The sequence below is a fragment of the Bubalus bubalis genome, chromosome 24 (genome assembly GCF_019923935.1).
Source record: "Bubalus bubalis isolate 160015118507 breed Murrah chromosome 24, NDDB_SH_1, whole genome shotgun sequence".
Lineage (NCBI taxonomy): Eukaryota > Metazoa > Chordata > Mammalia > Artiodactyla > Bovidae > Bubalus > Bubalus bubalis.
Window position 1 is genome coordinate 22,583,165 of NC_059180.1, and position 12,371 is coordinate 22,595,535.

The 12,371-nt window shown below is 45.5% G+C and overlaps 1 protein-coding gene across 3 annotated transcripts in view; it reads left to right on the forward strand.

Annotated features, from left to right (window-relative positions):
* The window catches only part of PDZD9 (PDZ domain containing 9), a 21,160-nt gene continuing 8,789 nt past the window's right edge, over positions 1–12,371 (forward strand). The window contains exons 1-4 of one of the 3 annotated variants that reach the window (XM_044936050.2): positions 1–295; positions 1,240–1,447; positions 5,703–5,942; positions 7,917–8,096. In XM_044936050.2, the coding sequence (XP_044791985.1) occupies positions 5,912–5,942; positions 7,917–8,096 (211 nt within the window). In that variant the 5' untranslated portion in view covers positions 1–295; positions 1,240–1,447; positions 5,703–5,911. Of the gene's footprint in view, positions 296–412; positions 1,448–5,702; positions 5,943–7,916; positions 8,097–12,371 lie in introns of those variants that run through there. The other 2 variants (XM_006061856.4, XM_025275623.3) reach the window with 2 other exon arrangements.

Here is a 12,371-nt window from a genome sequence, read left to right on the forward strand (position 1 = left end):
GGCGCTGGCGCGGCCGGCTCCGGCTCTCGGCCCCTGACGACCCTGTTCTGTCCTCTCGGTCCAGCCCAGGCTCGCAGCCCCAGTCCTTCCTCCCGCCCGCCTCAGGCCTTGCTCCGCCCGGCTTCTTCTCGGCCGCCCGCTTCGCTGCCCTGGAGTGGGCAGGAGCCGCTTTTCTTCCGATGGAGCCGGTGACAGGCTCTTGTCACCTTGTATTATCGTTGCCTCGGCCGTATCCGTCAGCCCTGGACTGCCCCATTTAGGGAATGATTATGGACTCTTGCTTGCAGCAGGCACTGTAGGTGCTGGGGGTGCCGGAGTGGACAGGAGAAAGAAGTTTCCCGCTCTCAGAAAGCTTACCTTCTAGTCGGGGAAGAGACAGAAACTTTGTTAAAAACTGATCTTTAATGCTAGGTGTTAATCTGTTAATTAAATTGGGGGTCGGTCTGATGAGAGGTTTACGGGGCGGCGGTTTGATGATACTTAGGATAACCAGGGAAGGTTTCACTGAAAACGCCACCTTCATAAAGACCTCACGCGTGAAGATCTGGGCAAGACTGTTCCAGATAGAAAAGAAAGTTCAAAGAACATTAGGGAAGCGGGCAAGGAAGAGGTTGGGCTGTTCAAGGAACTGCAAAACGGCCCATGTGGCTGGAGAAAAAGAGAGATCAAATGTAGGACTTCGAGAGCCGTGATAAACAGTTTGGATTTTGTTCTAAATGCAACAGGAAAGCACTGGAGGGTTTAAAGCAAGAGAGTGATAGGTCTTATTTAGTCTGTAAAAAGAGTATAGATTGTAGGTGGGGAGGGGCGAGAACAAAAGCAGAGATACCACTTAAGAGGCACAGTAGTCCAGGAGAGAGAGAAATGTAGCTTTAGCTAGGATAAGAGTAGTGAAGATGGGGGACAATGGGCAGATAGGGATGTTTTTTAGGCAGAGGAAAGGACGTGCTGATAAATGGGGGTGGGGGGAGTTGAAACAAAGAGGATTCAGGGAATGACTCCTACATTTTTGGCCTGAGTAACTGGGCGTTTGATGATACTATTTACTGAGGTGGGATGTGGGGAGGGGCTTAAGTTGGATGGAGAAACAGAAAAAGAGAGGGTTGGCAAAATTTGTTAGCGACACATATGGTCTACCACAAACGATTTTGCTATCTAGTAGAGGTTTCCTTTTCTTCCATGACTCATGTACTAAATCACTATTAACCCTGACGTTGAGTCCAGCTCTTTCTTTCCCAGATAGGTCCCCATGCAGCGAACAGGAAATGAAATGCTCATTTTCTCCATAAAGGCCACCTAGGTCATCTCTAGAAAGACCTAGAACAGTGATATCTGTCTCTATTTTTGGAATGCCTACATGTCCACAGAACTCAGCAGGTTTCGAATTCCACCAGACCAACAGCTTTGCAGAAATGTACAGAGTTATCAGTATCACCACATAGATTGGGTAAGGAAGTTCAATTGCTAGCCTATAGACTTTCCTGTCCAAACATTGGTCTCTTATGGGGGTGGGGGGGGAGGGGAAGGGTAGGGTTTTTATTATTATTATTAAATCATATATTTTTCTTCTGCCACAGAAATTGACACAAGCTGATTTATATGTTCCAGGGACTTAGACATAATGCGTATCACATTACTGCAGGAATTTTTCACTGTTTGTTGTTTAAACACTGGAGAACTTTGGCAGAGTCATTTTCTTGGCTTCTTTCTAGTGTTTCTATTGCCAAGTGATAGAAACTCCAACTGTACAGTTCTGAATTCTCAAACAATGTCCACGGATGTTTACCATTGACCAGTTGAGAATCTTAGGGTGAAATGTTGGAACACTTGCCTATTCTAACTCCAACTAAGTGGAATTATGACTTGATTCTTGTATTTAAAAAATACAAGCATAAATTCCTCCCTCTACCCAGGCATCCCTTCCTGTCCCTCCTACCTTTGCCCCTCCATGAGGGGTCTGAATCTAAGATTAAAACACAAAAACAACTATTACAAAGTTAAAAGAATTTAAAACTTTTTTTGCTACTGGATCAATAGCTGCACATCACTATAGACAACAGCCACCTATCCCATTCCTTACCAGTCAGGATGTGGGATGATGGGAGGGGTGGGCAGGAACCAAATACTCTGTTTACAGATTTCCTGTTAGTCCCAATAATTTGGGGCTGGTTTTAGCCCCCAGTTTCATTCTTGCTTGCCAATATAGTGTTTCAGAGTCCCAAGACTCTCAGGACAGGACAGATCAGTCTGTTCTCTATATCTCAGTCTAGATTTTAGTAGAGGCAAACCCTAGGGGTTAGGGAGACATGGTGTGATGGAGTGAAAAAGAATACAGAACCATATTTCAGTCCCGCTTATGCTACTAACTTGAACTTGGGAAAGTCACATCACCTCTCTGGGCCTCTTTCCTCTATGTGACCAATAGACTCCCAGAGTCAGGCACTCTGTTTCAGTGATAGAACCTCCCCATCCTCTCACCTCTGTGCAGAGCAGCTAGAACTTCTGTATCCAGAGAGAAGATGAGTCATGAAGCTCCAACAGGCAGAAAGTCCTTAAGGACCCAGGAAAACAGAAGGTCCCCAGGAGGGAGTGATGCTAACAGCCTGAAGTCATAGATAGTCATTCTGTGGTTTTTAGAGGGCCCTGGACATAGCATGCCTTGTCATGATGGATGTTAGGCCTCAGCCCAGCCGAGGCTGAATCCAGAGGCGACCTCAAGGAAAGCTGTGGAGGGGACTGTGCAATCACTCTTCTTTTTAAGGAGGATCTTTGGCCTGACAGGATAAAGAACACGCTGCCTCCCTGGGGATCAGGTTTACCATGCAGGCTGAGGATGTGGTGACTGCACCATACATGTTCACCTGGGGTTTCTGGGATTAGATGAAATGAAAGAGCTAAATCCAGAGGCTAGTAACTTGTGCCAGGGGCTCAAATATCATTTAGTCTCTTAGATTGGGTTCTGTTGAAGCTGACTTAGGGACAGATTATTGATTATAGTACAAGAAGTTTATTAGGGAGTATTCTTAGGATCAACTCCTTGGAGGAAGGGAAGGAAGCAGGACTGGGCAGAGGAAGCAGTTTGACTGTGGCGCAGTCACAGGAGGCTTTAGCAAGCCCACAGGGAACTCTGAAGTGGTAATGGCTGCTCTGAGTCCTGAGCTGGGGTAAAAGGGCCAACAAAGCCTTGATATCTCTGCTTGGACCAGTCATTGGATGCTAGACATGGGGCATGACCTAGGGTAATGTGGCTCTTCAGCCAAAGACAATTCCTTGAGAGGGCTGACAGCTGAGAGCTATCAACCTACAACCTCCCCAGGAGCTGAGGCACTGGTCCTCCAGTCCTGAAGGGGGACAGGGTAGGACAGTGCAGCATTTGCAACAGTGCACCCATCGTGCTGCACAGATCCACTTGCTTCTGTTTAGTTCTGAGCGCATCACCTTCAGGACCCAGTGGAGTCTTTTCCTGTGGGACAGTTATAACAGGAAGGTTAAGGGGACAAAATAGAACTCTTGCTGCTGCTGCTGTAGCTCACCTTGATGTATAACTGACATACTCATCATTTCCTGCCTCTCCTATCCATCCTAGATTTCTCTCACCCTCAGCACCTCTAGGCTTACATGGTGGCATGGCCCAGACCTCCATCCCCAAGGGGGTTGAGCCTCTGGTTGCCATGTACCTCTCAGGCTGTGGCTGCTGAGTTTGTCTATTTACTATAAAATAGGGCAAAGGAGAACTGAGGCACCCAGGTAGATCACGTGGGTGCCAAGCCATTTTACTACCATTGAAAAACTGAACAATCTTAGTGCTTCCCTGTGCCCAAGGCTATATATGCTCCTCCTCTATGGGGGATGGGGGTCCTCATTATTACCTGGGCAGCAGGCCCAGCTCCAGAATCCCATCGTAGCATCTACTCGTTCATGCTGTCCCTGGCATAAGCTGTTGCAGGTTGGGTTCTCTGGGAATACTCTGAGTTGCAGGGCATTTACTGGGGCATACTCTCCATCAGTGGACAGAAGGAAGCAAGGCCTGACAGAGGGAGAAGTCGGGTTGCCGAGCAGCAATAGGAGGACCTCCGCAGGTCCCTTAGGGGGCTCTGAAGCTGAGATGGCCCTTTACAGTTGTTCAAGTTGGGCTGAGGGAGCCAGGTTTTTTACCCTGCATTGATCGGTCACTGGATGCTAGCTGCCCTGGGTAGGTGTGATCTCAGGCAAGGGCTCTCTTCAGCTAGTGGCAGGTTTGAGGTAGAAGAGAATGAACAGATCCTTCAGTCCTGAGGGGGATCTGGGCAGCACAGCATAGCATCCACAACAGTTGGTACCTTTCAGTTCCACCAGTCAGTGTGATCTTGGCATTCACTATAAAGAGTTTTCAGTCTGGGATAGAAGGAAGGTCCAGGAACCCCTGTGTGCCAGGTCCCACATAGGACCTTGAAGGCTGACGTACTTGATTCCTGCAAATGCTCACCATTCTCTACTGATAGGAAAATGGAGGGAAAGGATGCATTTTATGATAGAATTAATTTAGTGTGTGGACAGAAGGCTCACCAGACTGAAGGAGGAATCAGGCAATCTATCACAAGGAGCTACCTGCAGGAGATGCCTTGAGGCTGAGGTAACAGGGAACAGGATGACATTTCCTTCTGAATCAGCCACCTGAGCACAAAATGTATCCAACAAGAAGTCTGCTCTGGGTAACTGGTAAAGCCACAGAAGCAGCTGAATAAGCTGGGACCTCCCAGTTTACCATGGAAATCTTTGGACAGTGCTATACCTCACAGGTGCTTGATTACTGTTTGTTGAAGGCATGAACACGAGAGACTTTGCCTTTTGGTTTTATCAGAGTCAGATGACAGTGTGTGTGTGCGTGTTAAGTCGCTTCAGTCGTGTCTGACTCTGCAACCCTGTGGACTGTAACTTGCCAGGTTTCTCTATCCATGGGATTCTCCAGACAAGGATGCTGGAGTGGGTTCCAAGGGATCTTCCCAACCCAGGGATCGAACCCTTGTCTCCAGTATCTACCTGCATTGGCAGGAGAGTTCTTTACCATTAGTGCCACCTGGGAAGCCCAGGGATGACAGTAGTACTGTGTTATTACATTGTTTTCTATTTCTTATAGAATTTATTTTTGATAATTTATACTTTCCTAAAATTGTTCACTTCATCTGTTTTTTAAATCTAAGTTCCAGGAGGATAGAGCCTATGTTTGTTTTGTCTACTGTTGTGTCCTTTGCATCAGCAAAAACCATGCAGCAGGCTTCCAGTAAATATTTGTTGTGTGAGTCAATGTGTGTGTGTGTGTGTGGGGGGGTGGTGGTGGTGGATTATTTTGGAAAAAAAGAAGGAAGAATTAATTTCTCTCCTAATTGTGACTCATTTTTTTCAGGCCACCCTTGGTCTTTTCTCATTCAAAACATTCATGAATAAAGTGCAGTTCCAGAGCAGTTGGCACTGTTGAGGTAACAGTGTTTGAAAATACCATTATTGGGAGCTCAGCAGGACATCTGTGCTCATCTATGAACTAGTTACGATATTCTGCAGACCATTCACATCTTTGAGGCCCCCTCTTCTAGGTTTCCTCCACCCTCTCCATTTCAGTAGTTTCCTAAGAATGGATGATGAACTCACTATGAGCCAGGCACTGTGTTAGTCCCGCAGAAGTTTTGTTTTTCTGCACCCAAAATTTCACGTACTGCATTTTCCAGGGTCTACTGAAGCACGTGGTGACCACACTGCCGCGCAACGTCTGGAATGCGGCGTCGCAGCGCCCCCTGGGGGCTAGCTCGAGATCTCCTCGCCACCGGCGATCGATCCGCAGGGCGCCGCCGGCTTCTGGTTCGAAACAGTTGGGAGATGGACTGACTCCAGCTTCCGCTCAGGGAGGCCCTCCTGAGCGGCCTGGCCTCTCAGGGCCATGAAGAAGTCCGTCCAGAAAAACGTTACAGGTAACTGGGTATGTTCTGGAGACCAAGACTCCTTCACTTTTCCTTGTCTGTAAAATGGGGACATCACACTCTTGGCTTCTGAGATAGCGTCTCACCATCCTAAATTTACCAAACTATACAGGCAGATCTCCCCCCCCCCCTTTTTTTTTAGTGTACAGCTCTGTGAATTTTGATAGTCATATATACGCATTTAACCCCCTACAATCAGGACGTGACGGTTCCACAACCCCTGAAGATACCTTGTGATGCCCATTTACTGCCAACCCCCTTTCCACCCCAGCTCCCTACACTTCTGATCTGTTTTCTATAGTTTTGCCCTTTGTACTGAGAATGTCACAAAAATGGAAGCATACAGTATGGAGTCTTTTGAATCTGGCTTCTTTCACTTAACCCTGCTGTCTTTTGTGACTGGGCTTCATAGATTATATCAGGAGCATGTTTAATTTGCAAGCTGAGGTTGGAACTCAGACCCTGTCTATGATGCCAGTTCTCTGTTTGCTCAGGAGCCATAGATTTGAGGAGGGGATGACCTGTTCCAAATTGCTCCTATAATCCTGAAAAGTCTCAAAGATGGTGCCTTCTTTATACTAGGATTCTTGCCTGGAGAATCGCCATGGATAAGAGGAGCCGGGCGGGCTATAGTCCACGGGGTCGCAAAGAGTCAGACATGACTGAGCGACTGAGCACACACTTAATTTTTCAGTCAGAGAGCATCTGTGGTTGTGGGGAGGGTGAGATTGGAGACAGGCAAGGACACTTGCGTGAAGTTGAAAGGACTGTGAAACCCCTGGAGATGTGGGAAATCCCCCCTCCTCCAGCAGTGGGGAGGACTCCTGGACCCACTCCCCTCACCCCCAAACCCTACAGTCACCTGGATTTGGCAAAGGTTTGGCAAATAGCAGTTTGTCACTTCTTAAGGAAACATGCTGGTGTGTGAAATGCTGGAAGAGTGTGCTGAAAACAGGTTTCCCCAGAAGCTTCCTGTGAACTGAAAATGAATCTCAGAAGCTTCCTCTTGGAAAAATAACTTGTTGTTCTAAATCACTCCTCAGTCTTTGAAACTTTTCTTGTGAGATTTAGTTCTGTGTAAAACACATTTCAATTCCTCACTACCCATTTTCCTGGATTTTCCTCCCAAATGCTTATTTTATACTGTCCATTTCCACTGACATTGTCATGACATGCTTGGGTGAATGCAGTAACACTTTGTCTCTTCCAGTCTGGACCCCACAATCCATATAGCAGCCTGAAGTGTTTGGTTCTTTCTTTGAATGCAGATCTTAGCTTGTCCTGCCAAGATCACTTCTAAGCTTTTCCAGTGAGGTAAAATACTGAGCAGCCTGTCTGCGACGGCTTTGCTCCTCCTGTCTGGCCCCTACTGATCTCCTTTTATGTTCTTTCCTGCCTCAGAATCTTATTTGTTCCCTTCCACCATACTTTGCTTAAAGCTCTCATATTGAGCCTTTCGACCTCAATTCAAATTTTACCTCCTCTGTGAAGCTTTGATCCCTCTTCCCCACAGGAGACTTAACCTGTTGGTCACCCTCAGAGCTCTCTGTATTTTTCCTTCATAGCATGTGTTACAGTTTGTTGTTCAACGTATGTCTACACAGCTCATTGATATTTGTCTCCTCCACTAGGCTGGAAGATTCATGAGGGCAAGAAACACTTCAGTTTCTAGCCCACTGCCTGTATCAATAAATACTTGTTAAGTGAATGGATAATAATAACTAACTTTAATTAAACATGCACAGTGTGCTAGGCACTGTGCAAAAGCCCTTCAACTGTCTCCTTTAAGTCTCAATAACAACCCTCTGAGTGGGTATTTTTATTATCCTCTCTTTACTGATGCAGAAACTAAGGCAGAGAGAGGTTAAGTAACTGCCCTAAGATTCTGGTGTTAGAACCCCAGACAGTTACTACTGTCATGCTGATACCTAGCAGAAAGACTAAAACAAATCTCTCCATTTCTAGGAAAACAAGTCAACCTCAAGGTCAAGCCATCTGTACACGACTTGAGCAAAACTCAACAGACCAAACTCACTGTGGGTAGTCTGGGATTAGGCCTGATCATCATCCAGCATGGGCCCTACCTTCAGATCAGCCATCTCATTACAAAGGGAGCCGCAGCCAGGGATGGCACGCTCCAGCCAGGTGACTGTGGTTTCCCCAGGCCTCCCGACCCCTCTACTTCTGCCTCCCTTTCATCTGCCTTCGGGGAGACTCAGGTTATTAGGTTCCAGTGTAACAGTGCTGATGGTGACATTGTTTGAGAGCTTTCAGTGGGCAAGCCAGCTGCTACTTGTATAACCCTCACTGTGTTTATTCGTTGAATTCTTTTACTATTTATTTTTGGCTGTGCTGTTTCTGTTGCTGTGCGGGCTTTTCTGTAGTTGTGAGCACGGGTTACTCTCTTGTTGCAGTGGTTGAGCTTCTCGCTGGTAGCGGCTTCTCTTGCTGTGAAGCATGGGCTCTAGGGTGCACATGCTTCAGTCGTGGCTCCAGGGCTCGAGAGCACAGGCTCAGTAGCTGTGGGACACGAACTTAGTGCTTCATGGCACATGGAATCTTTGCAGCTCAGGAACTGAACCCAGGACTCCTGCTTTGGTAGGCGGATTCTTTACCACTGAGCCATCAGGGAAGCCCTATTTATTGAATTCTTATAATAACCCTTTAGGTAGGAACTATGAGAAGGCAGTGGCACCCCACTCCAGTACTCTTGCCTGGAAAATCCCATGGATGGAGGAGCCTGGTAGGCTGCAGTCCATGGGGGTGCTAAGAGTTGGATACGACTGAGTGACTTCACTTTCACTTTTTACTTTCTTGCATTGGAGAAGGAAATGGCAACCCACTCCAGTGTTCTTGCCTGGAGAATCCCAGGGACGGGGGAGCCTGGTGGGCTGCCGTCTGTGGGGTCGCACAGAGTCGGACATGACTGAAGCGACTTAGCAGCAGCAGCAGCAGCATGATTATCATCTGCCTTTTACAGATGAGGAAACTAAGGCTCAGTGAGACTGAGTTCCTTGTCCAGGTTCACCCCCATCTAGAAGGGATTCATATACAGGAATAGTGTCACTCCAGCGTTTATGGCTCTGTATGGATAAGGCTTTCTTCTTTTGTAGGCAGTATGAATCATCATTAACATTTAGATGTGTGATCTCATTTCACCCGACTGACAATCCCCAAGGTAGATTCTACATTAAACCGATATACGGATGAGGAATCAGATATTTAGTAACTTGTACGTTGTCACACCAAGGAATGGAGATGTGAACGCTGTCTTTGTCAGTACTGCCCTGCTTCTCTTGTCTTTAGATGAATGAATTTTCCATCCAATTCAAGACATTTCCGCAGTGCCTTCTCTGGGCTGTGCTCAGGAGTCAGGGACGCACAATGGGATGGTAAGGTGGTGGAAGGAAAAACCATTCAGTGCTAGCTGGCCTGAATTCAGGCCCAGGCTGTGCCTCTTTTTGGTTCTTTGACCTTGGACAAAATCCTTTAACTTTCCTGGCCTTAGTCACCTCATCTCTAAATTGGGATAATACCACCTTGGAGAGCCACAGTGCTATGGAAATATTGGCAATCCTTTCTCTAAGGCTGTTCTTAGAGATTCTCCAGACTTGTGTCTTGTTTTGTTGTTAACCAAAAATGATTGTGTATTGGCTAAAGTATTGGCTAATATTTTTGCATCAGGTCACCTGATGCAAAGAGCTGACTCATTGGAAAGGACCCTAATGCTGAGAAAGATTGAGGGCAGGAGGAGAAGGGGATGACAGAGGATGAGATATTAGGATGGCATCATCGACTCAATGGACATGAGTTTGAGCAACCTCCAGGAGATGGTGAGGGACAGGGAAGCCTGGCATGCTGCAGTCCATAGGGTTGCAAAGAGTAGGACATGACTTAGCGACTGAACAACAACAAAAATGATTGTGGTACCACAACCCTAGTGGATTAAACCACTGGTTTGCAACTCTGGTTACTTATTAGAATCACCTGGAGACCTTTTAAAATAAAAATGGATTGGCCCCATCTCCCCAGAGGTTCTGATTCAGTTGGTTTGGGGACAGGGCAGTTCATGGTTTAACAGCTTCTCAGGTTATTCTAGTTGTAGTTAGGGTTAAATGCTGTGGATTAAAGAATTAAGTGGATCAATGATGCTGTTATGAAAGTTTACCTCACCTTAAAATCCAAAGCATTTTCTCCACATATCACTATTTGGTGCTAGGGAACAGCCTTCCAGAAAGAAAGTTCTGGACTTCCCATCCAAAAGAATTCTAGGCCAGGTCCCATAGGCCTATTCTGCTTGTTCTCCGTAGGTTTTTTGGAGTTAGGGGACAGACGCTGGTTGATAAGCAGAGAGCACACTCACTGGAGTGGGATGGGAGTATGCTTTCATGAAACAGAATCTCCGGGTGGGGTCATAGTGTGCTCCTGGAGGTCAGAGGCAGTCTTGAATTCATCTTTTAATGAATTCAAGGGACTTACCATTCGAACTGGTGCATTTATTATGTCTGTGCTTGATAAATGAAGAGTAAGTGAGCATTTGTTCTAGGCATTTTGCAAGGTGTTTCCACATCTATTATCTAATCTTTGCAGTACTTCTAGAAGGTAGATAACGAAATACAGAGGCTCAGAGAGATGAAGTAAATTGTTTCGTACAGAGCTAAGTGGGTGGTCAGAGCTGATTTGAACCCATGTCTGCTTAGAAAGCCCATACCTTTGATTAGAAAAGAGATTGCAATATGGAGTAAGTCCCATATCTCTTCATGACAAGTCAGGCACTTCTCTTCAAGGTCTGGGATTCAAAGACTCTGTAACTCAGTCCCTTTGACAATGATGATGAGATTTGGAGAGGTGATGGTCCTAGAAACCTGATTTTTTTTTTTTTTTTTTAACCCCATTACCTCTCAGCCCCATTATTTCTTACGTGCTTTGAATTTCTCTTCTTTTGTTGTTTCTTAATAGGGCTTCATCTTGATTTCCTAATTTATTTTGGCTAAACTTTAAAATCCTTTTGGCCAGCATAGTTTTAGCAAACTCTGATATCCAGAATCTTAAGAAATTAATACAGCATTTTTCTTTTCTTGGAGAAATTAATATAGATTGGAAGGTAAACAAAGTTATGTACTGGTCACCACCCTTACTAGGCCACATTAATTCAATAAGCATTTCCTGAATGCCTGCTGTGTGCAGACATCAGGCACTGGGGTGTAATGGTGAGCCAGTCAGTCATATGTGGTCTCTAACCACACAGAGCTTATGGAATTTACAGCCTAGTTGAGACAAATGGGAGAAAACTAAAATCTACTTTTTGGTAGTGGCTTGGCTGCTGAAAAGTTGATTAAATATAGACAACTGGGACAGTTTATACAATGTGGTTCCTACAGCCCATTAAAACAGAAAAAATGTATAATATTAATATTTATAAATACCAAATTGGTGCTTCTTTATGAAAGGCAATGTTAATGTCTCTTGCTAGAATAATCACATTCATACAATGACACCTTTGGTTTATAGTCAGGATGGTCAGGCAATTAAGCTGTTTATTTTCTGCCCTCTCGATAAGTCACCTTTTTAACAACATAATTAAGCAGCATGTCAAGCCATAGCTTTCAGCTATAAACACCCCTTTTAACATTAGGCAAGTAAGCTTATCCCTTGAGGGTTTCTTTTTTTTTTGACATTTTAATTAACCTCTATAGGGTGAACAGCTGTTTCAGATTACACAATCTGCAGGTAGTTGGGAGAAGCCCTGTTTCAGTCTGAAGTTAGCCACAGCTGTCTTTAAAGACCAAAGTAGAAGCTTTTCTCCACCCATCTCAGTATTCATAAACTGTGACCTTTTGTTTCTGATAGAATCTAGCAATATGGAAATTTGTCTTTGGAGGCTTCCTTTAGGATCAGCATAATTTCCAATTATAGCAGAGTACAGAGTAGTGCTTCCCAGGTGAGTCTCAGTGGTAAAGAATCCACCTGCTGATGCAGGAGACACGGGAGATGCAGGTTTGACACCTGGGTTGGGAAAAACCCCTGGAGGAGGAAATTGCAACCCATTCCAGTATTCTTGCCTGGAAAATTCCATGGACAGAGAAGCCTGGTGGACTACAGTCCATGGGGTCGCAAAGAGTTGGGGAGTAGTAATAGAGAAAGTACTTCATCTTGACTCTTTTCTACGCTGAGGTTAGACCTCAGCTGTCTTAGAATGAGGTGATTGAGGGATCCCTAGCTTCCCATGCACAGTGGGGTAAACATTCTTTGGGACTTATTAGGGTCACTTTATCTGATGTTAGCTCTGAAGTCTCCATGACCATTTGGCAGGATGATAGTACTTGTACGATCTGATAACTAAGATTTTATTTACCCAATGTGAATCTATCCTTAAGAATCAATTTCCCTGTATTCCCTCTTCTCTTGCTAGATGCCCTT